We start from the raw sequence: 27,787 nt of genomic DNA, 5'->3' as shown, positions 1-27,787 counted from the left end.
TGGTAAAAAAGATCTGCCCCCCACAAAGTAGACATTTCCCTCCAGTTGAGTATTTGAACTTTATGTGGCACTAGTTATGTTAGCTCCTGTAACTTAAGGACCTGACAGGTGAGTAACAAAGCATTGAAGGATTCATTTGAATTTTAGCACAGCTCCTGGTAGATGTGCTGCACTGCCGTTTCTGGGCGAATAGTGAGCAATCTGGTTGCAAACAGTCACACACGTCCAACAGCATTCCATGCTTTAAGAGATCCCAGTTAAGATGGAGGCTGAGATACTGCTCTCCTCAGGTTGCACACTATCAATCAGCGAGGATATCACAACTATTTCAGGGGTGCCCCACGTACGTGCTTTTGAGATGTAACACAACAGCCACATTATCAGAGTGGCTGGTTAGTCATTAGGCTGTGCTGTCATTAGGAGGACTATTAGTTTGATTACATGTTAACTTAAGTTGCCGGCAGGAGACCACAATGTAACACCATGAAATCAGATGGGCCAAAGGGCCAACTTTTTATTCCACACTCACCTGATTGCCTTTCACCTGCAGGCCAATACATCGAACCCATGCAACCTGTGATGGCTATGTGCACGTTTAACGTATATGGAACTAAAGCCTGCAAATGATAACTCCGCTCTGGATAAGGCAACCTCTGATTTATAAATGAAGAACCTGTCAAGATTCAAACCTCATATTCATCTCTGGGGTTCGTCGCAGATATTCGGTAAATCTCCACAATGCTCCCCCTTTCACCTCTGCTCACCAATTTCAATTCATCACAACCTTTGCTGTGCTTGTTGATATAATGCTCATCATCAGGGACTTCACCTCCGCATTCATTCCAATCACGTTGAATAGAATCTTATGGACAAGACCACGTCAAAATATTTTAGTTAGGTCAATCAGGCCCCTAACTTTTTCTTATTTTAAAGGTGATGTGAAATTCCATGTTCCAGCTGTGATACACTGGGCAAACTACCCAACATTAAGCAAAACATAATGCATTTAAATGCTGTAGTTAAAATACAAACAGAAGAAAAAGGAGTTTAGAAGAACTTAACTATTGGGAAACTTAACTGAATAATAGACACAGTACTTATTACTAATTGACTGTTCCAATACAGTAACATCGCATTAATGCACGCCTTGGCAAAAAGGAAAATTCAGCTACAGATTCTCACATGCAGTTCTCCAATCCAGGAGGCCAAAAAACATCAAGAGAGGCTAGCAGCCCAGGAGACATTCACTGAAGCTTCCAACTCTGACCCCAATAGCATCTGAGGCTACTGAAAAACAAAACGAAAACTAGAAATCTGGATCTGTGAGAGGCCACCCCCATTCAAGCTGCATTTCACAAAAAAATCCAAGTCCACCCAAGCTGTTTCCAACAACACCAGCCTGCTCCACACTTCAGCCTTATAACCTCTCTTCAAAACAAAAAGGACGAAATAACCTCCCAAAGCTGCTACATCATCACAAGAATCTACTCCTTCATTGCCGCTACATTGAAATCAAAACTCCTGGGCGGTGTCCATACAGCACAGGAGGGGAATATGGCCATTTGGCCCATCAAATCCATTCTGCCATTCAATGAGATGATGCAGGTTGGAGTGAGCTGAAGATAAATGTTAACAGAAGGTGACACTGGTGATGCAAGTGTTAGAAGCAGGATAAAGAATTGGAATTAGCTTTATTGTCACAGGTGCTCAAATGGACTACGAAACATGCAGGGAAAAGATGTTTGGGTTAATTTTGCAAAGATGAACAATAAGGAAGCTTACAACAAAGAGCACCCTCACAAGGAACGCCATTCTATCCACTCTCCTGAAGGTCTGCAAAATCTGGATACTAAATAAAGATTTGTGGCAGTAAATAGCGGTCTTCGAGATGTGCATGCCAAGTATTTACTGAATATTCCACGTGCAGACCATTCAACAAAGGAAAAGGTTCTTGCAATCGCAAGAGAGGAAAGAAATCTTAAGGAGTGATAGCCAGAGAAGAAAATGTCACAATTTCAGCTGCTCAATCAGAATTAGAAAGCTACAAGAGGCCCTTCCCGAAGGGATCTTCGGGTGCAGCTTCCCAGTTCCTTGAAAATGAAGTCGCAGTGACAGGAGGGTGAAGGAGGTGTTTGGTACACTTGCCTTCTTCCATCAGTGCATTACGTGTGGGAGTCAGGATGTCATGTTGCAGCTGTACAGGACATTGGTTAGGCCACTTTTGGAATATTGCACATGGTTCTCACCTCCCTGCTACTGGAAGGATGTTAAACTTGAAAGGACTGCAGAAAAGTTTACAAGGATGTTGCCAGGGTTGGAGGGTTTGAGCTACAGGGAGAGGCTGAATAGGCTGGGGCCATTTTCCCTGGTTCATCAGAGGCTGAGGGATGACCTTATAGAAGTTTACAAAATCATCAGAGGCATGGATAGGATGAATAGCAAGGTCTTTTCCCCCAGGGTGAGGGAGTCCAAAACTAGAGGGGCATAGGTTTAAGGCGAGAGGGGAAAGATTTAAAATGGACCTGAGGAGCAACATTTTCACGCAGAGTGTGATGCATGTATGAAGCAAACTGCCAGAGGAGGTGGTGGAAAAGGCATCATGAACAGGAAGGGTTTAAGAGGGATATGGGCCAAATGCTGGCAAATGGGACTGGATTAATTTAGGATATCTGGTCAGCATGGACAACTTGGACTGAAGGGTCTGTTTCTGTGCTGTATAACTCTATGACACAGCCTGGGAATAGTTGGTCAACTCTATGGTACTCCTACAGCCTTCCACTCCAAAAACATGCTATTAATTCCATCTCCTCTGTTTCCTGTCTGCGTAACAATTTCCTATCTTATCTCCAAACCCGTGTATGGTTGATTTGATACAATGACCTCTTATGCAACAATTTCTCAAATGCTTCCTCAAAACTCAAATACACCACATCCATTAGTTCTCCCTCATCTATTCTGCTCATTAGGAATAAACACTGGTTGCTTTGTCAGACACAATTTCCCTTTCAAGTCTCCATGCTGGCTTTGTTTAATCCCGTTGGTATTTTTTCAGTGTCCTGTCATCGCCTCTGCTATAATAGGGCCCAGCATTTTCTCTTCTGCTCACATTCAGCTAACCAGCTTCTAATTCTGGTTTATCGCCTACCACCTTTTTTAAGATAGTACACGATAGATTTGCCACCCTCCAGTTTTCCAAGACAGTTCCAGAGTGTGCAGAATTCTGTAAGATGCCAGCCAACGTATCCACTACTTTCATGGCTAACCTTTCCTTTAGCACCCTGGATTGTAGATTATCAGGCCCAGAGACTGGTCAGCTTTCAGTCCCGTTAAATTCTCCAGCACCTATCTTGTTTTTCCGAATAATATTTGCCTTCAATTCCTTCTTTGCTAAAGACTCGTGGTTCCCTAGTTTGCCTGGAAATTCCTTTCATTTGCAGAGACTGCATCCCTGTGAATGAATGTATGTCACTTCAGGTTCACTGTAAGTGAACCACATTGTGGGCTCATCTGATGATCTTAAATTGTTGGTTGGTGTCACTATCGGCACCTTTGGGATTGTTCATCAAGTGTTGCCTTGGGAGCCTATAGTTCCTGGTTTCACTCTCCATGGGAACACCTTGGCCAATCACAATCAGCTTGCTAACCAATCAGCACCCTTTCTCCAGCAATACAATTTGTCCTGATCATTCGAAATTTGCCATTTTTTGAGTGGTGTCTTGATGATTACCAGGATAAAAGCTTTGCCAGAATGCTTGTCTTTTCACACACAGAGAATTGATCACAAGCCATTTAAGGAGGTCTCAGGACAGGTTTCATCAAGGAGAAATATTTGATTAGCAGGAGTGAGGCAGAAAGGATTATTGTGGGAGATCTGGGGATAAAGACCATGGAAGGCGTGGTCACTGATGGGAGGGTAAAGGAAGACAGGATAAGAAATTGGTTCAAACTGGGGGAACACAGAATAATTGCAGGGCTGTAGGAAGATGTCGAGATAAGAAAGAGTGAGGTCATGGAAGGCTTGGAACACAAGAATGCAAATTTTTAAATCATGGTGTTTTTAGGCTGGTAATCAATATTTGTTAACTTTAAATTGAAGAGTAAAGTTTATGATAGATGCCAAACCCCAATGTACATATTAGCTTGTGATGTGATATGTCCTAGCGTTCCTTTACTTGGCACTCTTAATACTAGCAATTTAAATAAACTTGTGAAAAGTGATGTACCCTTTCTAAAGATTTCCTTTTAAAATACATTTATACACTTGTTATGCAGAGGCAGGTTTGTTTATTCCAGGAAACGGCAATAGAGTGGATAGACCTGTCAAAAATTAAATGCATGGTGCCATCTAATGCCCAGAGGCTGTAGCTGAACTGTTACAGTTGACAGGGAAAAACTGAGTGAGCGATCTTGGCATAGGAATTCAAAAGTGTGATCAAGGATTATGACAATGGCACACGAAGTGCAGAGCCTGTGTAATTCTAACAAGAGAGTAGAATTGAGTGAAGTCAGAGAAGGGAAGACAGTCTGGTGATGGCTCATTGTGGACTTTACCAGTTTCAAAATCTCCCCGCCCCCGGCCTCATCCCATCACCAACCCTCCCTCTCCTCCTTGACTCTGACACAACCTGTCCATCTTCTCTCCAACCTATCCGCCCCACCCACCTCACTGACCAATCCCAACCACCCCCTATCACCATCCTGCCCTTCCCCAGCCCCACCCTCCACTCTCTTTATTTCAGAGCTCCCTTCCCCCTCCCCCATTTCTCAAGAAGGGTCCTGACCTGAAACGTCAGCTTCCCTGCTCCTCTGATGCTGCCTGGCCTGCTGTGTTCCTTAGCTCCACACTGTGTTATTTCTGACTCCAGCATTGGCAGTTCTTACTATCTCAATGTAACTGATGAGTATTTCTTGCATCTCCTCCCTGGATATTGACTTAAGCTACAACATTAAACAGTGTAAAAACCATTCTGTAGATAATTAACATTTCAGAACATCAACACAAAGTTTGCTCATCTGATGGAGTTAAAGGGTCTGATTTTTTTTCTGATGAGGAGATTTTTCTTGTCTCTGCTTATGTAGGAATAATGAGAAAATAAAAGCAAGGGTACATTTTTTATTTAATGAAGGTATATCTAAGGATCTCAGGCCTGTGAGTTGCACTACGTGGGAAATCGAAGCTGCTCCTGGTGGTTTGGATGACCCTGGATGCAGGAGAAACTCAAGCTCATGGATTTGGAGTTTGAGGGCACTGCCAACTTTCAGGAAGTACTGACAGGAAGGGGGAATGGGTGACCACCAGAGAGAAGAAAGGGACCAGGCAGGTAGTAAGGGAATGCACCCGCATTGATCTCACTCACAAGCCATTTCCAGGGCCTAGGAAAATGGTGAGGGTGACAGTTCTTCTGTGGAGGCCAGGCAGAGCTTCCTCAAGAGAGGAGGAAGGGGCGTGGAAAGGCAATAAAGGTGGGGAATTGATTAGCAAGAGGAGTAGACAGGCATTTTTGTAACCATAGATGTGACTCAGGGCGGCATGTTGCTTCGAATCATTGAATCCTTACAGTGCAGCAGAGGCCATTCAGCCCATTTAGTCTACACCAACCTTCTAAAGAGCATCCCATCTTGGATTTTCCATTGCTAATCCACCTAATCTTCGTATCCCTGGACACTATGGGCAACTTAGCATGGCCAATTCACCCTAACCTGTACGTCTTTGGACTGTGGGAGGAAACTAGAGCGCCTGGCAGATTCCCACACAGACATGAGGAGAACGTGCAAACTCCACACAGATAGTTGTTTGAGGGTGGAATTGAACCGTGATCCGTGGTGCTGGGAGGCAGCAGTGTTCACCGCTGAGCTACCATGTGTGTCACAGTCAAAGATGGCTTGAAATGAAGGGAGAACGTGAACAGCCTCGTTGGGACTAGTGATGTAGGGCAGAAGAAAAATGCAAACAACTTTAGGGAGTTATGTAAGGAATTGAAAAGCAGGACTTTAAAGGTATTAATCTCTGAATCACCCCCAGCGGCACATAGTAGCGAGCTTAAGAGTAGAAGGATGGAGCAGATAAAAGGGTGGCTGGAGAGATTTAGGAGGGCTTTAGATACCGAAAGCATTGGGACTTCTTCTGGTCCAGTGACCATTCTTCTGAACTCACTAGACCCAAAATGTTAACTCTGCTTTCTCTCTGCAAATGTTACCAGACCAACCGAGTTGTCCAGTATTAATTTCTGATCTTGTTTCCAGCATTAATTTCCAGCATCCACTGTATTTCTTTTTTGTATTGGGGTGCGCACTGACCAATTCCTCCTCGAGTGCCTCTGCAAAAGTTTTACCTGAAACTGGGTGGCTCAGTGGTTAGCGCTGCTGCCTCACAGTGCCGGGGACCCAGGTTTGATTTCACCCTCAGACAGCCGTCTGTGTGGTGTCTGCATGATCTCCCCGTGTCTGCCTGGGCTTCCTCCGGGTGCTCCAGTCCAAAGATGTACAGGTTAGGTGGATCGGCCATGCTAAATTGCCCCTTAATATCTAGGGATGTGTAGGTTAGATAGATTAGCTGTGGGAAATGCAGGGTTGCAGGGATTGGGTGGGTCTGGGTGGGATGCTGTTCAGAGGGACAGTGTAGACCTGATGGGCTGAATGGCCTGTGTCCAGACCATAGGGATTCTATGATGGGAAAGTGGTAAGTAGGATGGTAACTGTAAACTGCAGGAGGATTTCAACAGGGCAGTCCAGTGGTAGATGGAATTCAACTCAGAAAAGTGGGAAGGGATAACAAGGTAGGGGACTACACTCTAATTAGTAGAACCCTAGAATGTATGGATATCAGAGAGACCTTGCTATGTTAACATCACCTAGTCATCCTTAGGCAAATACTTGGTATTTCTTTGTATGAAAGTGTTCCTGAATATGGTATCACCTAAGACACATTTGCCACTGATTATAGATAATGGGAACTGCAGATGCTGGAGAATTCCAAGATAATAAAATGTGAGGCTGGATGAACACAGCAGGCCAAGCAGCATCTCAGAAAGACAAAAGCTGACATTTCGGGCCTAGACCCTTCATCAGAGAGGGGGATGGGGAGAGGGAACTGGAATAAATAGGGAGAGAGGGGGAGGCGGACCGAAGATGGAGAGTAAAGAAGATAGGTGGAGAGAGTGTAGGTGGGGAGGTAGGGAGGGGATAGGTCAGTCCAGGGAAGACGGACAGGTCAAGGAGGTGGGATGAGGTTAGTAGGTAGCTGGGGGTGCGGTTTGGGGTGGGAGGAAGGGATAGGTGAGAGGAAGAACCGGTTAGGGAGGCAGAGACAGGTTGGACTGGTTTTGGGATGCAGTGGGTGGGGGGGAAGAGCTGGGCTGGTTGTGTGGTGCAGTGGGGGGAGGGGACGAACTGGGCTGGTTTAGGGATGCAGTGGGGGAAGGGGAGATTTTGAAACTGGTGAAGTCCACATTGATACCATTAGGCTGCAGGGTTCCCAAGCGGAATATGAGTTGCTGTTCCTGCAACCTTCGGGTGGCATCATTGTGGCAGTGCAGGAGGCCCATGATGGACATGTCATCTAGAGAATGGGAGGGGGAGTGGAAATGGTTTGCGACTTCGCAACAAACAAGTGCACCTCCCAGTCCATCATGGGCCTCCTGCACTGCCACAATGATGCCACCCGAAGGTTGCAGGAACAGCAACTCATATTCCACCTGGGAACCCTGCAGCCATATGGTATCAATGTGGACTTCACCAGTTTCAAAATCTCCCCTTCCCCTACTGCATCCCTAAACCAGCCTAGTTCGTCCCCTCCCCCGACTGCACCACACAACCAGCCCAGCTCTTCCCCCCCACCCACTGCATCCCAAAACCAGTCCAACCTGTCTCTGCCTCCCTAACCGGTTCTTCCTCTCACCTATCCCTTCCTCCCACCTCAGTCTCCATCTCAGGCAACCAGCTTGTAACTGATGTCCATTTCAAGCCCACCGACTCCCACAGCTACCTAGAATACACCTCCTCCCACCCACCCTCCTGCAAAAATTCCATCCCCTATTCCCAATTCCTCCGCCTCCGCCGCATCTGCTCCCACGATAAGACATTCCACTCCCGCACATCCCAGATGTCCAAGTTCTTTAAGGACCGCAACTTTCCCCCCACGGTGATTGAGAACGCCCTTGACCGCGTCTCCCGCATCTCCCGCGACACATCCCTCACACCCCGCCCCCGCCACAACCGCCCCAAGAGGATCCCCCTCGTTCTCACACACCACCCTACCAACCTCCGGATACAACGCATTATCCTCCGACACTTCCGCCATTTACAATCCGACCCCACCACCCAAGACATTTTTCCATCCCCTCCCCTGTCTGCTTTCCGGAGAGACCACTCTCTCCGTGACTCCCTTGTTCGCTCCACACTGCCCTCCAACCCCACCACACCCGGCACCTTCCCCTGCAACCGCTACACTTGTCCCCACACCTCCTCCCTCACCCCCATCCCAGGCCCCAAGATGACATTCCACATTAAGCAGAGGTTCACCTGCACATCTGCCAATGTGGTATACTGCATCCACTGTACCCGGTGCGGCTTCCTCTACATTGGGGAAACCAAGCGGAGGCTTGGGGACCGCTTTGCAGAACACCTCCGCTCAGTTCGCAACAAACAACTGCACCTCCCAGTCGCAAACCATTTCCACTCCCCCTCCCATTCTCTTGATGACATGTCCATCATGGGCCTCCTGCACTGCCACAATGATGCCACCCAAAGGTTGCAGGAACAGCAACTCATATTCCGCCTGGGAACCCTGCAGCCATATGGTATCAATGTGGACTTCACCAGTTTCAAAATCTCCCCTTCCCCCACTGCATCCCTAAACCAGCCCAGTTCATCCCCTCCCCCCACTGCACCACACAACCAGCCCAGCTCTTCCCCCCCACCCACTGCATCCCAAAACCAGTCCAACCTGTCTCTGCCTCCCTAACCGGTTCTTCCTCTCACCCATCCCTTCCTCCCACCCCAAGCCGCACCCCCAGCTACCTACTAACCTCATCCCACCTCCTTGACCTGTCCGTCTTCCCTGGACTGACCTATCCCCTCCCTACCTCCCCACCTACACCCTCTCCACCTATCTTCTTTACTCTCCATCTTCGGTCCGCCTCCCCCTCTCTCCCTATTTATTCCAGTTCCCTCTCCCCATCCCCCTCTCTGATGAAGGGTCTAGGCCCGAAACGTCAGCTTTTGTGCTCCTGAGATGCTGCTTGGCCTGCTGTGTTCATCCAGCCTCACATTTTATTATCTTGGCACCTCCCAGTGGAAATGGTTTGCGACTGGGAGGTGCAGTTGTTTGTTGCGAAGTCGCAAACCATTTCCACTCCCCCTCCCATTCTCTAGATGACATGTCCATCATGGGCCTCCTGCACTGCCACAATGATGCCACCCGAAGGTTGCAGGAACAGCAACTCATATTCCGCCTGGGAACCCTGCAGCCCAATGGTATCAATGTGGACTTCACCAGTTTCAAAATCTCCCCTTCCCCCACTGCATCCCTAAACCAGCCCAGTTCATCCCCTCCCCCCACTGCACCACACAACCAGCCCAGCTCTTCCCCCCCACCCACTGCATCCCAAAACCAGTCCAACCTGTCTCTGCCTCCCTAACCGGTTCTTCCTCTCACCTATCCCTTCCTCCCACCCCAAACCGCACCCCCAGCTACCTACTAACCTCATCCCACCTCCTTGACCTGTCCGTCTTCCCTGGACTGACCTATCCCCTCCCTACCTCCCCACCTATACTCTCTCCACCTATCTTCTTTACTCTCCATCTTCGGTCCGCCTCCCCCTCTCTCCCTATTTATTCCAGTTCCCTCTCCCCATCCCCCTCTCTGATGAAGGGTCTAGGCCCGAAACGTCAGCTTTTGTGCTCCTGAGATGCTGCTTGGCCTGCTGTGTTCATCCAGCCTCACATTTTATTATCTTGCCACTGATTATGGCCAGGAATTAACATGAAGTCATGACTCCACATTCCTTCTAGGAATGTTGCAATAAGAATGAAATGAAAAGGACCTTGTTGAAATGTGTGAGGTCCTAAAGGGAGATGAACGGGTTGGATGTTAGAAAGATGCCTCCCCTCAGGAGACAAGGCTAGAACGAGGGAGAGCTGTGTCAAAACAGGAACGGTCATTCAAGATGGTAATGGTTTTTCCCTTAGAGGGTCGTGGGTCTTTGAAACTCTTCTCCAGAGGGGAGGCAGAGGCATTTTTATGACTGAGGTAGGTAGATTTTCAACTAACAAGGGGAACCATAACAGGCAGGAAGGCAGAACTGAGACCACAATCAGATCAGAGCCGATGGAGAAACAGGCTCAAAGAGTTGAAAGGCCTTAACCTCTACCTAATTTGTGCAATCAAACAGCAATAAGTCAGCATCTGGCTACTGGCCTTTTGCGAATTCATCAAGGATCCGATCAGCAATCACAACTTACCTGATTGAGGCCACTTGAAAAGAAACCAGTGCTCAGCTTTCCAAATCGTACACTATGAAGCTCGCTGAGAGATGGCTCATTGATCAGGGGTTAAAGTGGGTACCAACTGATGGGGGACGGTCTGCTCCATTTGCCACCTGGGGCTGGATTGGGTCAAACGCAGGTCTCCATCGTGGGATGAATACACTTTTCTGTATAGCGGGGGCAGGGCTCGCCGACACTCCTAGTGTAACTTCCCTGATCACCTCACCTGCTTGGGCAGCACAGGGGCTCAGTGGTTAGCACTGCTGCCTCGTGGCATGTTCGATTCCAGCTTCAGGCTACTCTCAGCGTGGAGTTTGCACATTCTTCCCATTAGCTGTGGGGGTTTTCTCTGGGTGCTCCGGTTTCCTCTTACAGTCCAAAGATGTGCAGGTTAGGTGGATTGGCCATGGGAAATTGTCCGCAGTTTCCAGGGACATGTAGGTTAGGATTAGCCGATGGGAAAAGCAAGGTTATAGAGTTGGGGTGGGGGTGGTGGGTGGTGTGGGATGCTCTTCGGAGGGTGGGTGTGGACTTGATGGGCCAAATGATACCCTCTGTTTGCCCTGTTGGAAATGAAGAATGATGTCGCAATTCAAAGGAGGCTGTTTGGCCCATTTTGTAGGCACTGAGCTCTTCAAATGACCTTCCACTTCAACACCACACCCCTAACGCTTTCACATTGTTTTGTTTCAAACGGAGACTGTAGCAGGGTGGTGAAGTCATGGGGACAAGTAATCCAGCAGCCCTAATGTTCTGGAGATGCAGGTTTGAATTCCACTGTAGAGATGGCGAATATAAATTACTGAAAGATCTGGAATTAAAATGCAGTGAGGCTGATGGTGACTGTGGAACTGTTGCCATAAAAACCAGTCGCTCATGCCCTTCAGGAAATGCAATACTTGATTTGATTTATTATTGTCACATGTACCAACATACAGTGAAAAGTATTTGCAGATCATGTGTCCAATTTTGGGCCCCACACCTCAGGAAGGACATACTGGCGCTGGAGAGTGTCCAGCGGAGATTCACACGGATGATCCCTGGAATGGTAGGTTTAACGTACGATGAACGGCTGAGGATCCTGGGATTGTACTCATTAGAGTTTAGAAGGTTGAGGGGAGATCTAATAGAAACTTTCAAGATAATGTATGGTTTAGAAAGGGTGGACGCTGGGAAGTTGTTTCCGTTAGGCGGGGAGACTAGGACCCGTGGGCACAGCCTTAAAATTAGAGGGGGTAAATTTAAAACTGAAATGAGACGACATTTCTTCAGCCAGAGAGTGGTGGGCTTGTGGAATTCATTGCCACGGAGTGCAGTGGAGGCCGGGATGTTAGATGCCTTCAAGGCGGAGATCGATACATTCTTGATCTCACAGGGAAGCAAGGGCTACGGGGAGATTGCAGGGAAGTGGAGTTGAAATACCCATCAGCCATGATTAAGTGGCGGAGTGGACTTGATGGGTTGAATGGCCTTACTTCCACTCCTATGTCTTATGGTCTTATCATACCTTACATAAGTACTTCAGGGAAATAGAACAGAATGCAGAATTTAGTACAGAGAAGGTGCAGAGAAAGATCAACTCTAATATCTAGAGAAGGAAATCTGCCCTCTTTACCCACTCTAGCTTGCACGTGACTGCAGACCCACAGTAATGGTTTTGATCCTTAACTGCCCTCTGGGCAATTAGGGATGTGCAATAAATGTTGGACCACTGACACCCACAATCCAATAAATTTTAAAATAAAATTTGTCTTTTAAAAGCATTGATTGAACCTGTCTCACTGCATTCCAGACCTTAACCATTCACTGTGTGAGATGGTTTCCCTCCATATTTCCAACACCAATTGCCTTAAATCTATGCTGTCTTGTTCTCAATTGGAATAGGAACACAGTTTTCCGTCTGTCCAGTTCCCTCCTGATTTTAAGCCACCCCATCAATCAAATCTCCTCGTAACATTCTCCATAAGACATCAGAGCAACTGATTGCATCTACGCTGCTAATCAATGAGATCACAGCTAATCTGATTATCTTCAGTTTCACTTTCCTGCTGTTCTCCCCCACCCTCAGTTCCTTTAACTGATTAAAAATCTCTCTCAGCCTTGAATATATCACCTAACCTTGACAGCCCTCTGTGGTAAAGAATTCGACAATCTCCCTACCCACTTTTCCAAGGAAAAAGTAGTTCCAACCTCCTCAGTCCATCCACAGACCTGAAGTTCCTCATCTCTGGACCAATTCCCAGGGATGCTGATGTCGTCTGGCATACTAATGTCTACATCGCAGAGGCTGAGTGCCAGCTCTCAGATACCTCCTCCTATCTTCCCCTGGACCATGACCCCAACATGGCACCTCAGGCCATTGTGTCAACTACAGTAACTGATCTCATTGCATTTGGTGATCTCCCTTTTCCACCAACATCCCCGACAGCACCCACCCCCGTCACCGCCCTCACTGCCTCCAAGCTGATAGTGTCCCAGCCCCACATAGCTTGCTTCTACCTCCTTCCAAAATCCCACAAAGAGGACTGCCCAGGTAGGCCTTCAGCCTGATCCTCCCCCACAGAACTCTTCTCTTCCTACCTTGACTCAGTCTTCTCTCCGCTGGTCCAGTCACTGTCTATGTACATCCATGATTCGTCTGGTGCTTTATGTGAGCTTCAGAAATTCAGGTTTGCAGGCTCTAGCTGCGTTCTCTTTACCATGGATGTATAATCCCTTTGTATGTCCACCCCCCACTAGGATGGTCTCAGGCCTCTCTACTTCTTCCTGGAGCAGAAGCCTGACCAATCCCACCCACCACCTTCCTCCACTTGGCCAAGCTTGCCCTCAAACTCAACAACTTCTCTTTTAACTCCTCTCATTTTCTTCAGGTCAGGGGGTGGCCATGGGTACCCGCATAGGCTCCAGTTACACCTGTCTCTTGGTGCGGTACTTGGAACATTCTTTGTTCCAGGCCTATTCCAGCCTCCATCCCACAAATCTTTCTCTGATACATTGATGATATCATCAGCGCTGTGTCCTTATCTCATCAAGAATTGGAGAAGTTCATTGATTTCACTTCCAATTACCATCCTGCCCTCACTTTCAGCTGACTCCTCCCTTCCCTTCCTCGACAACTCTGTTTCCATTTCTGGGGATAGACTGGCCACTAACATCCACCATAACCCCACTGACTCCCACAGCTACCTGGACTATACATCCTCGCACCCTGTTTCCTGTAAAGACTCCATTCCATTCTCTCAGTTCCTCCGTCTCTTTCACACATGTTCCCTTGAGGCCAACTTCAACAAAGGCGCCTCTGAAATATCCAACTTCTTCCTCAGCCATGGATTCCCCAGAAGGATTGTTGACTGAGCACTCATCTGGGTCTGACACATCCCCTGCCCTCCCACCCTCACACCCCTCTTCCCTCCTGTAACAGTGATAGGGTTGTCCTTACCTACCATCCCACCAGCATCTGCATCCAGAAGATCATTAATCACCATTTCGGCCACCTCTAGAGGGACGCCACCAGCAGACGCATATTCCCTTTCCCTCCCTTGTCCACCTTCCGTAGGGAGCATTCCCTGCAGCACATCCTGGTCCTCTCTTCCATCACTCCCAGTATCTCCCAACGGCCCCATGGCGCCCTTCCCTGCAACTGTTGAAGGTGTAATGCCTGCCCATCTAACTCCTCCCTCCCCAGTATCCAAGGGCCCAAACATACCTTCCAGCAAAGCAGCAGTTCAACTGCACTTCCCAGAATCTAGCCTACTGCATTCGCTGCTCACAATGTGGTCTCTTCTATAGCAGGGAAATGAAGCACACACCAGGTGGCCACTTCATAAAACACCTACATTCTGCCAACTGAAAAAGACCCTGAGCTTCCAGTTGCATGCCTTTTCAAAACACCACCCGGTTCCCTGGCCAATATCTCTGTCTGTGGCTTGTTACAGTGTTCCAGCGAAGCTCAGTGTATGCTGGAAGAACAGCACCTCACTTACCACTTGGGGATCCCGTAGCCCTCCAGACTCAATATTGAGTTCAATCATTTTAGGGCCTGAACTCTCACATGTCCTCACCCCCTACTCCACACACCAGGCCTTGTTATCACATTGTCTACCATTGCACACTACCTATTGTTAGTTACTATCAGTCCCCATTAACAGCTACTCAACCTCCCAGCCAGATCGTCATCAACTCCTTTGTCTGTCGAACCGTTCTTCTCTATCTTTGGGCACTATCCCCACTTATTGGTTACTCTATACTCCCTCGCCCTACCCTATCTTCTGCAGATAAACCGACATTTTCCTAGCGACCATCAGTTCTGAGGAAGGATTACCTGACCCAAAACATTAACTCTGCTTTTTCTCCTCCGAGCTTTTCCAGCAACCTCTATTTTTGTTCCGAGAATTTTTTTTTTGGCACTGTTAAGATTCTACCATGTGAAGAATAAAAGTGTTGTAAGGAACAAACGGACATATTGAAAGCGTAACAAAACAGGGTTATACATCTTGAAATGAGACCGCAAAGGGGGACACGCATTCTAGTTTCGACTCAAAATGTAGAGTGTAGGAGAGGTCTCATTTTTACTCTGTAATTGAATCATATCTGCATTTGGCAATAGATTGTAACTATTTGTGTACTTAAATGTTCATAACATAGAACATAGAACATAGAACAGTACAGCACAGAACAGGCCCTTCAGCCCATGATGTTGTGCCGACCATTGATCCTCATGTATGCACCCTCAAATTTCTGTGACCATATGCATGTCCAGCAGTCTCTTAAATGATCCCAATGACCTTGCTTCCACAACTGCTGCTGGCAACGCATTCCATGCTCTCACAACTCTCTGTGTAAAGAACCCGCCTCTGACATCCCCTCTATACTTTCCTCCAACCAGCTTAAAACTATGGCCCCTCGTGCAGCCATTTCTGCCCTGGGAAATAGTCTCTGGCTATCAACTCTATCTATGCCTCTCATTATCTTGTATACCTCAATTAGGTCCCCTCTCCTCCTCCTTTTCTCCAATGAAAAGAGTCTGAGCTCAGTCAACCTCTCTTCATAAGATAAGCCCTCCAGTCCAGGCAGCATCCTGGTAAACCTCCTCTGAACCCTCTCCAAAGCATCCACATCTTTCCTATAATAGGGCGACCAGAACTATTCCAAGTGTGGTCTAACCAAAGTTTTATAGAGCTGCAACAAGATCTCATGACTCTTAAACTCAATCCCCCTGTTAATGAAAGCCAAAACACCATATACTTTCTTAACAACCCTGTCCACTTGGGTGGCCATTTTAAGGGATCTATGTATCTGCACACCAAGATCCCTCTGTTCCTCCACACTTCCAAGAATCCTATCCTTAATCCTGTACTCAGCTTTCAAATTCGACCTTCTAAAATGCATCACATCGCATTTATCCAGGTTGAACTCCGTCTGCCACCTCTCAGCCCATCTCTGCATCCTGTCAATGTCCTGCTGCAGCCTACAACAGCCCTCTATACTGTCAACGACCCCTCCGACCTTTGTGTCGTCTGCAAACTTGCTGACCCATCCTTCAATTCCCTCATTCAAGTCATTAATAAAAATTACAAACAGTAGAGACCCAAGGACAGAGCCCTGTGGAACCCCACTCACCACTGACTTCCAGGCAGAATACTTTCCTTCTACTACCACTCGCTGCCTTCTGTTGGCCAGCCAATTCTGTATCCAGGCAGCTAAGTTCCCCTGTATCCCATTCCTCCTGACCTTCTGAATGAGCCTACCATGGGGAACCTTATCAAATGCCTTACTGAAGTCCATATACACCACATCCACAGCTCGACCCTCATCAACTTTTCTAGTCACATCCTCAAAAAACTCGATAAGGTTTGTGAGGCATGACCTACCCCTCACAAAGCCGTGTTGACTGTATTTGATCAAGCCATGCTCTTCCAGATGGTCATAAATCCTATCCCTCAGAATCCTTTCTAACACCTTGCAGACGACAGACGTGAGACTTACTGGTCTGTAATTGCCGGGGATTTCCCTATTTCCTTTCTTGAAGAGAGGAATTACAATTGCCTCTCTCCAGTCCTCAGGTACGATTCCAGTGGAGAGCAAGGATGCAAAGATCTTTGCAAGTGGCGAAGCAATTGCATTTCTCGCTTCCCAAAGCAGCCGAGGATAAATCTGGTCTGGGCCTGGCGACTTGTCAATCTTAATGTTTGACAAAATTTTCAGCACATCAGCTTCCTCTATCTCTATCCATTTCAGCATGCACACCTGCTCTTCAAAGATTTCATTCACTACAAACTTCATTTCTTTCGTAAAGACAGAAGCAAAAAACTCATTTAGGGCTTCCCCTACCTCCTCAGACTCCACACACAAGTTCCCTATGCTATCCATGATCGGCCGTACGCTTTCTTTGACCATTCTCTTATTTCTCACATAAGTGTAAAATGCCTTTGTGTTTTCCCTAATCCGTTCTGCCAAGCCTTTCTCGTGCCCCCTCCTGGCTCTCCTCAGACCATTTTTGAGCTCCTTCCTTGCCTGCGTGTAATCCTCTCTAGCTGAACTTGACCCTAGCTTCCTCCACCTTATGTAAGCTACCTTCTTCCTTTTCACAAGAAGCTCCACCGCTCTCGTCATCCAAGGTTCCTTTATCTTACCCCTTCTTGCCTGTCTCAGAGGGACATATTTACTCATTACTCGCAACAACTGTTCCTTAAACAGTCTCCACATGTCTATAGTTCCCTTACCATGGAACAATTGCTCCCAGTCCATCCTTCCTAACTCATGTCTAATCGCGTCATAGTTTCCACTTCCCCAATTAAATATCCTCCCATTTTGCCTAATCCTCTCCTTCTCCATAGCTATGTAGAATGTGAGGCAGTTATGGTCCCTATCACCAAAATGCTCTCCCACTACAAGATCTGATACCTGCCCCGGCTCATTTCCGAGCACCAAGTCTAGAATGGCCTCTCCCCTCGTCGGCCTGTCAACGAACTGCGTTAGGAAACCCTCCTGAACACACCTTTCAAAAACAGCTCCATTCAAATCTTCTGCTCGAAGGAGGTTCCAATCAATATTAGGAAAGTTAAAGTCACCCATTACAACAACCCTACTGCGTGCACACTTTTCCAAAATCTGCCGACCTATGCTTTCTTCAATCTCCCTGCTGCTATTGGGGGGCCTGTAGTAAACCCCTAACGAGGTGACTGCTCCCTTGCTGTTCCTAATTTCCACCCACACTGACTCAGTAGGCAGATCTTCCTCGACAATGGAAGCTTCTGTAGCTGTGATACCCTCTCTGATTAGTAGTGCTACACCCCCTCCTCTTTTTCCACCCTCCCTATTCTTTTTAAATGTTCTAAACCCTGGAACATCCAGCAACCATTCCTGCCCATGAGAAACCCATGTCTCTGTTATGGCCACAACATCATAGCACCAGGTAGTGATCCATGCTCTAAGTTCATCACTTTTATTCCTGATACTCCTTGCATTAAAGCAAACACACTTTAACTGATCCCTTGGTTCCTTCCCAGGAAAATCCTTCCCACTAGCTGGTCTACCTCTTGCTACTGCCTCACCTGCATCAACTCTCACCTCCGGTATACAGCTCAGGTTCCCACCCCCCTGCCATACTAGTTTAAACCCTCTCGAACTACTCGAGCAAACCTTCCACCCAGGACATTGGTCCCCTTCCAGTTCAGATGCAACCCGTCCTTCTTGTACAGGTCCCACCTTCCCCAGAAGGCATCCCAATTATCTATATATCTGAAGCCCTCCCTCCTACACCAGCTGCATAGCCACGTGTTCAGCTGCGCCCGCTCCCTGTTCCTTTTGTTGTTTTATGATTAGGTTTAATGTTAATGATTATTTATAACTAGGCTATAAATAGACAGAGTAATTGTTTGAAATGGATAAACAGAAAAGAATTAGATCAATCAACAGAGAGATAAACTTACAGATAGATCAAAAGATATAGGTAGATAGATATGAAATATAGATATGGAATATAGAGGAGTAAGGTGCGTGAGGAAGTGGTGGAGACTGATACGGTTACAGAGTTTAAAAGACATCTGGATGGCTACATGATTAGGAAGGGTTTTATGGTCTTTTGGTCTTATGGTTTAGAGGGATATGGGCCAAATGCTGACAAATGGGACAGGATTAATTTAAGATATCTGATCGGCATGGACAAGTTGTACCAAAGGGTCTGTTTCCATGTTGCGCGTCTCTGTGACTCTATGACTAAATAGATAGATATCGAGTATGGCGAAGATGGATAGAGAGATCTGGAATATAGAGATGTAGATAAATAAACTGATAGATAGAAAAGTGATAGAATGCTAAACTTATGAATAAATAGATAAATAGGCACAGGCAAATCGAAGTAGATAGATATAGGTATAAAGTGGGTTCATCGAAAATTATGGCAAATCCGAGTAAATAATGACAGGGGTAAAACAAAATTAGCAAACTGAATGAGTGATTGAAATTTATAGCCTAGTTATGGACAATCATTAACATTAAACTTAATGGTAAAACAACAATAGATTATGAGCATTAAAGTACACAACTAATTACAATCTGTTGCAAAATGCTGATCTGGTTCATTTACAGAGTGAAAATGTGACCTCTCCTGCACTCTGCATTTTATATTGAAGTGTCAAAGCTACTCTGACACAGACAAAAACAGAATGTGAGTGTCTATTTGCTGTACAAGAGAGAGAAAGCTCTGACTAGACTATGTTAGAAAACAAACAAATCCCATGTCCCAATGCCACAATCATATGGAATTAAATGTGCAATGGGGTTAAGGTAAGAAAGCATTAATGTGCAGGTGAGATATTGAATGAATAGGGTGCAAGGTAGTCCAATCCCTTGTTATGAAGACATGGTATCCAAAATATTAATTTGTCATATAATTGTTTAGGCATATATTTATATATCTTGAAAGTTTGGAAAGGATGCTTAGCAAAGCAAAGGAGCTTGACCACAGTAGCAATACTTATGCATTTTGAAGGAATAATCTGCTTTAATGAAGACGATGAGTTTGCAATATTTTCAGAATGAGATGGCCAGACCCAGTTTATGGCTGCGAAAAGAAACTGGATTTGAACTCAGCCAGAGAGATAACTTGCACGGAGCAAAGTTTATGAGTTGGAATCCCACTGGAAAGCCTCATCACTGCAAGTGGAGAGTTTCTGAAGGTGAATTCAGAACCTGCACCATTGAAACCAACTTCAATCAGCCAGAACTGCTCCAGGAAGACACACCAGTGCCACCAGCTCATGTGAAAAGTGATTTTGGCAACAGGCTAACATTTGAGCCAATCTATAAATATTTATTTTCCTGCATTTAACTGTCATTTAATAGAAGAAATTGCATGCGCAGAATCTGGTGTTGTCTTCATGTTATTTTTCAAAAAGGTTAAATATATATTTACATGATTTAAAATTTTGTTGAAGATCTTCACATCTTTTGCTTCGATAATATATTGATATAATGTATGCAATTAGTAATATCACCACCCTTTGTAAATTCATATTTGGTTGTGACAGTGGAAGAATGAGATGAGGTAATGAATCTGTTCATCTCTTTGAACATGGTCAGGCCACCATTGAAATGTAAACAATTCTCAGAGAAGTTAATGCATAGTGTGAGGGATGATGCAGGGGTGAGCTTTCATGTTAACTGTGTTCTCGGATCACACCAATGTGTTGACCATGCAACAATATTCCCGAAGGAGGCGTACTTTTTCCCCTTCTCTTTGGTGGATTACTGAGGTATCTCCTCTGACGAGGGGGTTGACCCTGACGCCAATACTCACTTCTGCAGCCAATACCACTGTAGTCTGTGTGATTTGCTTGGCAGCCTCTCCCTTTCAGAAGGTGCGGTGGGCACTGGTCACTTTGACTACAAGATTGCATCCTTTTGACTGAGGCAGGGTTACTTTGGGTGATGCTAGTGATGTAACAGGAAAGATGAGGGCCAAAGTGGCTGCACGAGGACAGTAAGTATGATGTCACTCGAGGGCCAGCTAGCTGTTCCTATGCTGACATGTCTAGCAGGATCTGGGGTTATGACCTGAAATAGCACAGCTTGAGGTGGAACAGCAACCAAGAAAGAAAAAGAAATGTTTTTACATAGCATAATTCAGTAAAAAAATGATTATATAGGAAATATGACTCCGAAACAGGCAGTGTTTCCCTATTGAGCAAAACAGGTTCTTAAAAAAAATTCCCAGTGAATGTGGGCATTGCTTGTTAATCATCAGCTATAGCCCAACCCAAATTGCCTTCAATAAACTGGTAATGAAGCATTTTCTTGCCATCCATGTGGTGCAGGTCCAAAGTGCTATTAAGGAGGTTCCAGGATTTTACTCCATTTCTGCTTCCTTCCCTTTTTTCCCCATCTAACTGTATCATTATGACCCCATGTTCCTTCTCCCTCACATGCTTGTCTGCTTTTCTGTGTAATGAATTAACATTATTTGCTTCAACCATTTCCTGTGGGAGCTGAGTTCCACATTCTTGCCACTTTTGGGGGCAAAGCTGTTCCTTCTGCCCTGCCTGTTGGATTTCTCAGCGAATATTGACTAGGTCATTAAGTATATTGAGACTGAGGCAGGTTTTTAATCAGGAAGGGAATCAAGTGTTATGGAGAAAAGGCAGCGCTTATCAGATCAGTCATGATCTCATTGGATGGCAGAGCAGTCTCAATGGGTTGAATGGCCTATTTCCCATGGCCCAGTTGAAGCTTTTGATTATGCTTGAGGAACTAACCTTGTCAAATCTGTTTGAACCTTTAAAGGCCTCTATTCGATCACTCCTCAGCTTTCTTTTTGTGGGAGAAAAGTAATCAGTAACTCGTTTCCAAATGTACTTAGCCCATGTATTTTGAGGATCAGCTTTCTGTCATTGATATATTGGCTCACAGTGGGTCCCATGATAGTTGGTTATCCCACTGGCCTGTGATGGAGATGATGTGGATATGAGAAGAATGAAAAGGAAGAAGATGAAGAGGTGCTCTCCAAACCAAAAACATAAAGGGCTGCTTGAGAATTTCAAAGGAGAGCCCATTACCCCTGTGCCAGCTCTTTGAAAGAGCTTTATATTGATCTTAAGAGTAAAGCCCTTCCTTGCAGGTTACGAGACAAAACTTTATTTCCAATGTCCCAGAAAGCCCAGAACAGCAGTTCGTTGCCATGTGTTTGATCTACATGAGGAAATCTGTATCAAGCTGAAAGCACTGCTTGCTTGTCCTGCAGTCCCATTCTAAGTGTAATATTGCAGTGCACCTCCCAGTATCCTTGGGGAACAGAGCAAACTGACTCATTTCCTTGCCAATTCCTTTGAGTTTGGAAACATTTTCCTGGCACTGTTCTTTGCCTGTGCCTTTCCTTATTTTTGTTTCCGTCTTTCCCTTTATTTTTCCTCCTGTCTTAATTGTACATCTGGCGCTCTGGGCTTTTCCCCCTCTTCGTCGAAATTTCCCTCACACATCTGTATTCAAACTGGGGTTCCTGCTCAACTAACCAGAATGTGTCCAGGATAAATTAAAGCGAGCATTTTATTACCAAGTGAGGAGACTTTTGACATTAGGGAAGGTCACTGCAGTATAACATAATTAGCCGAACAAGTATCACATTCACGAATCATGTCCCCATTGAGATATGAATTGAGATCCTTTTCTTGAGCGTGGCATGAATTTTTCTCTTGATGTTTCGACAGTTTGTGAATACATTAATATCGGTGCCTGGGAGAACTTTTGTGGCTTCTACATTCATTTTAATGCGATGTTATCAGTTGGCAAGCAGAACCTGCTTTTGATTTGCCCAGATCCAGGACCATACTTGCTGAAAGATTCCTGAGTATTGTTGAAAAGTGAGCCAGGATGTTGCCAGGGTTGGAGAGCTTGAGCTATACGGAGAGGCTGAATACGCTGGCACTATTTTCCCTGGGGCGTCAGAGGCTGAGGGGTGACCTTATAGAAGTTTATAAAATCATGAGAGTCATGGATAGGGTGAATAGGCGAGGTTTTTGTTTTCCCAAGGGTAGGGGAGTCCAAAACCACAGGGCATAGGTTTAAGGTGAGAGGGGAAAGATATAAATGGGGCCTAAACAGCAACTTTTTCATGCAGTGAATGTGCATGTATGCAATGAGCTGCCAGAGGAAATGGTGGAGGCTGGTACGATTACAACATTAAAAGGCATCTGCATAGATATCTGAATAGAAAGGGGTTTGGAGGGATATGGGCCAAATGCTGGAAAACGGGGCTAGATTTATTGAGGATATCTGGTCAGCATGGACGAGTTGGACCGAAGGGTCTGTTTCCCTGCTGTATGTTTCTGTGACTCTATGACTCATACAATCCATTGGACAACAAAAAGGGGATGATCATGCAGGATGAAAGGAAATGGCAATGATGCAGATAAAAGAAGCAAGAGATGGATCTGGGGGACACCTAAACAACATATCCATGATCTACAGCTGGTGTCTGAGGAACTGGGAGCTGTGGCTGCAATCTGAAATGAGAAGAGTTCAGAAGGCGTAAAGTGCCCACTTTTGGATATTGTGTACAGTTCTGGTCATCCTTCTGTAGGAAGGATATTATTAAATTGGAAAGGGTGCAGCAAAGATTTACAAAGAAATTGCCGGAGCTGGAGGGTTTGAGTCACAGGGAGAGACTGGGACTTTTCTCACTGGAGCGTAGGAGGTTCAGAGCTGACCTTATAGAAGTATTTAAAATCATACACAAATAAGGTGAGTAGCAAAGGTTTTTCTTTTCGTTCCTGAGGGTAGCGGATTTCAAAACTTAAGGACAGAATTTGAAACAAAAAAGGAATTGCTGGAAAAAGCTCAGCAGCTCTGGAAGCATCTGTGCAGGGAAAGCAGAGTTAACATTTAGGATGAAGTGATCCTTCCTCAGATTTGCAGGATCTACAATTCTTTCGGTTTTTATTTAGGCCATAATTTTAAGGTGACAGGAGAGGGAATTAAAGGGGACTTGATGGGCAACAAATTTCACACAGAGGATGCTTCCTGTATAAAATGAACGGCCAAAGTGGGAGAGGCAGGTACAGTTACAACATTTAAAAGACATTTGGACAGTACATGGGTAGGAAAGGTTTAGAGGGATATGGACGCAGGCAAATGGGACTAGCCTAGTTTGGGAAACATGGCATGGACGATTTGGGCTGAAGGGTCTGTTTCCATGCTGCATGACCCGTCGGCCCTTTCCTGATGTAGAGGAGAAGATAAGCTTGAATACTAAGTTGCAATTTTGGATCAGGCCAGGGATTTGGATGCTGCCCAATTTGTACAGTGCAGTCACATAACGGTGAGGTCTCACTATGAGTCTCAAAACTGGTAGGTACATAGAGCCAGCTAGCGACTGTAACTTACCAGTGCATTGGGAAAGCAAACTCCAGCTAAAATAACTGGCTCGGAGAGAGCAAGAACTGCGAATGCTTGGAGTCAGAGTCAATGCAGTGTGGAGCTGCCACACTGTGATGGCTTAAAAATGCTTGGCTCTTAGTTTCCAAGGCGAGAGAAATGCACTTCAGTTGTTACAAACCCAAGTCCACAGTGTGCTCAAGAATAGTCAGTTCCATTAGCAGAAAATAACAAGTCATTTCACTCATCACATGAAGCATCAAAAAAAAACACAGAGGGTTGATTAATGAAGACTGCAAAATGCTGAAATTCAGCGGAGATTGGGGTCCAAATTGTTGGGCCACTTGTCTTCGGTAAAGTACTACTTCACTTTGATGTAATCCATTAAGTGGCATTGGTTAGCTCAGGAGAAAGACTTGCAGGAAAGGAGGCTTGCAGAAGCAAAGAAATTGCACGATCTATGCTATGTTGGTTCCAGGGTGGTATGTATGAACGCAAAAAATAGGAGCAAGGAGTGGGCTATTTGGCCTCCACTTTTCCCTCGCTGGGAAACCCCTCCAGCCAACAAAAACAGCCCAGAGAACTTTCCTTGGACAGCCTTCAATGCAGATACATACATCTCTAAGTAAGGTGATAAAAACTGTACTAAACTAGGTGTGGTCTCACCAACCGTTTTCAGGTGTAGCAAGACTTCCCCACTATTTCCCCTGGGATAATAAAGACAGACATTTCACCTGCCTTTCCAATTACTTGCTTATGGGGCTGCCTTTTGTCACTAATATGCAGAGACACTCAGATCCTTCTGCAGAATTCTGCAGTCACAGCGTTGTACAGCGTGGAAACAGACCCTTCCATCCAACTCGTCCAAGCTGATCAGATATCCCAAATTAATCAAGTCCCATTTGCCAACATGTGACCCAGATCCCTCTAATCCCTTTCTTATTCATGTACCCATCCAGGTGCCTTTTAAATGCTGTAACTGTACCAGCCTCCACCACTTCCTCTGGCAGCTCATTCCATACACGCACCAGCCTCTGTGTGATTTTACACACTTCGAGAAGGTCACCCTTCAGCTTCTGATGCTTCAGGGAAAATAGATTCAGCCTATCCAGCCTCTCCCGGTTGCTGTAATCCTCCAATCCTGGCAACATCCTTGTAAATCTTTTCTGAACCCTTTCAAGTTTCATAACATCCTTCCCAAAGCAGGGAGATCAGAATTGAGAGATAATGGGAACTGCAGATGCTGGAGAATTCCAAGATAATAAAATGTGAGGCTGGATGAACACAGCAGGCTTGAACGCAGTATTCCGAAAGTGGCCGGACTGTTGCTGTACAGCTGCTACATAACCCCTATACTCAATGTACCGACCAATAAAGGCAAGCATACCAAATGCCTTCATCGCTATCCTATCTACCTGTGACTCCACTTTCAAGGAACAATGAACCCGCACTCTTTGTTCAGCAATACTCCTGGGACCTCACGCTTACGTTTTTCATTCATTGCCCTGATTTGCCTTTCCTAAATGCAACATCTCACATTATATAAATTACACCCCATCTGCCACTCTCCAATTTGAACAACAGTCTGATTTTTGGCTTCCTGCCTCAACAGTTTTGTCAAGGCATGTTTCAACCATGGCGCGCAGGAATAGGAAGGGCTCTGGCTGAGTCAGCAGGGCTACCGCTGGTCATTGTGAAGACCCACGAGGTTGAAGCACCAAGTCTAGGTTGACACCCCACAGTGCACTGCTGCACTGTCAGAACTGCCCTTGCACAGAACAATGTTGAACGTCATCCCTCCCGGATCTCCCTGGAACTGTTTCAGATAGGGTTAATAATTTACTTGGTGAACAATAAAATTAATAACAACAAGATGAATGAGTTGGACCTTGTACTGAGCCAATGGTTAGTGTTCAACAGCAGCACTCAAATATAACCACTTCAGTCTCTGTTGCCCTTTGCTGGCTCTTCCAGGGGGCGAGAAGGGGTAACTGCTAAATAAAAGCAGATGCCAGAGATCTGAAGTAAGAGTAGGTAGTGCTGGAAAGCCCAACAGGGTCTGCCAGCATCAGTCGGGAGAGAGAGAGTGAGAGAGGTATAACAAATTCTGGATAGTATCGAGTCTTGGGCTAACAAGTGCTAAGGAACATTCATGCCACACAAATGGCAGGCAATGACCATCTCCAATAAGAGACAATCTAACCACTGCCCACTTGACATTCAATGGTGTTATCATCACTGAATCACCCTCGTTAGTAGACTTCAGTAAGGCATTTGATAAGGTTCCTCATGGTAGGCTCATTCAGAAGGTCAGGAGGAATGGGATACAGGGGAACTTAGCTGCTTGGATACAGAATTGGCTGATCAACAGAAGGCAGCGAGTGGTAGTAGAAGGAAAATATTCTGCCTGGAAGTCAGTGGTGAGTGGGGTTCCACAGGGCTCTGTCCTTGGGCCTCTACTGTTTGTAATTTTTATTAATGACTTGGATGAGGGGATTGAAGGATGGGTCAGCAAGTTTGCAGACGACACAAAGTTTGGAGGTGTCGTTGACAGTATAGAGGGCTGTTGTAGGCTGCAGCGGGACATTGACAGGATGCAGAGATGGGCTGAGAGGTGGCAGATGGAGTTCAACCTGGATAAATGCGAGGTGATGCATTTTGGAAGGTCGAATTTGAAAGCTGAGTACAGGATTAAGGATAGGATTCTTGGCAGTGTGGAGGAACAGAGGGATCTTGGTGTGCAGATACATAGATCTCTTAAAATGGCCACCCAAGTGGACAGGATTGTTAAGAAAGCATATGGTGTTTTGGCTTTCATTAACAGGGGGATTGAGTTTAAGAGTCGTGAGATCTTGTTGCAGCTCTATAAAACTTTGGTTAGACCACACTTGGAATACCGCATCCAGTTCTGGTCGCCCTATTATAGGAAAGATGTGGATGCTTTGGAGAGGGTTCAGAGGAGGTTTACCAGGATGCTGCCTGGACTGGAGGGCTTATCTTATGAAGAGAGGTTGACTGAGCTCGGACTCTTTTCATTGGAGAAAAGGAGGAGGAGAGGGGACATAATTGAGGTATACAAGATAATGAGAGGCATAGATAGAGTTGATAGCCAGAGACTATTTCCCAGGGCAGAAATGGCTAACACGAGGGGTCATAGTTTTAAGCTGGTTGGAGGAAAGTATAGAGGGGATGTCAGAGGCGGATTCTTTACACAGAGAGTTGTGAGAGCATGGAATGCGTTGCCAGCAGCAGTTGTGGAAGCAAGGTCATTGGGGTCATTTAAGAGACTGCTGGACATGCATATGGTCACAGAAATTTGAGGGTGCATACATGAGGATCAATGGTCGGCACAACATCATGGGCTGAAGGGCCTGTTCTGTGCTGTACTGTTCTATTTTCTATGTTCTATGTTAGCAACATCCTTGGATTTACCATTAACTAGAAACTCAACTGCACTTGTCATATAAACACAGTGGCTACAAGAGCAGGTCAGAGTCTAGGACTAATGCAGCAAGTAACTCACCTCCTGACACTCCACAGCCTGTCCACCACCCATAAGGTACAAGTCAGGAGTGAGATGGAATACTCCCCACTTGCCTGGATGGGTGCAGCTTCAACAACATTCAAGAAGATTGACACCATCCAGGACAAAGCAACCCGCTCAACTGGCACCACATCCACAAGCACCCACTTCTGATGCTCAGGAGCAGCAGTGTGTACCATCTACAAGATGCACTGCAGAGATTCACCAGTAATCCTCAGACAGCACCTTCCAAACCTATGCGCACTTCCATCTAGAAGAACAAGGGCAGCAGATACATGGGAACGCCAGCCCCTGCAATTTTCCCTCCAAGACACTTACCATCCTGACTTGGAAATATATTGATTGTTCCTTCAATGTCATTGGGTCAAAATCCTGGAATTCCCTCCTTAA

The 27,787-nt window shown here is 45.9% G+C and overlaps 1 protein-coding gene across 1 annotated transcript in view; it reads left to right on the top strand.

Annotated features, from left to right (window-relative positions):
* LOC125448664 (G-protein coupled receptor 83-like) overlaps positions 1–25,585 on the top strand; it is a 49,384-nt gene extending 23,799 nt beyond the window's left edge. The window contains exon 5 of the mRNA XM_048524092.2: positions 25,466–25,585. Coding sequence (XP_048380049.2) covers positions 25,466–25,585 — 120 coding nt within the window. The remainder of the gene's footprint in view (positions 1–25,465) is intronic.
* Positions 25,586–27,787: the final 2,202 nt, after the last annotated feature.

The sequence above is a fragment of the Stegostoma tigrinum genome, chromosome 45 (assembly GCF_030684315.1).
Source record: "Stegostoma tigrinum isolate sSteTig4 chromosome 45, sSteTig4.hap1, whole genome shotgun sequence".
NCBI classification, from domain to species: domain Eukaryota; kingdom Metazoa; phylum Chordata; class Chondrichthyes; order Orectolobiformes; family Stegostomatidae; genus Stegostoma; species Stegostoma tigrinum.
This window is presented reverse-complemented; position numbering and strand designations above follow the sequence as displayed.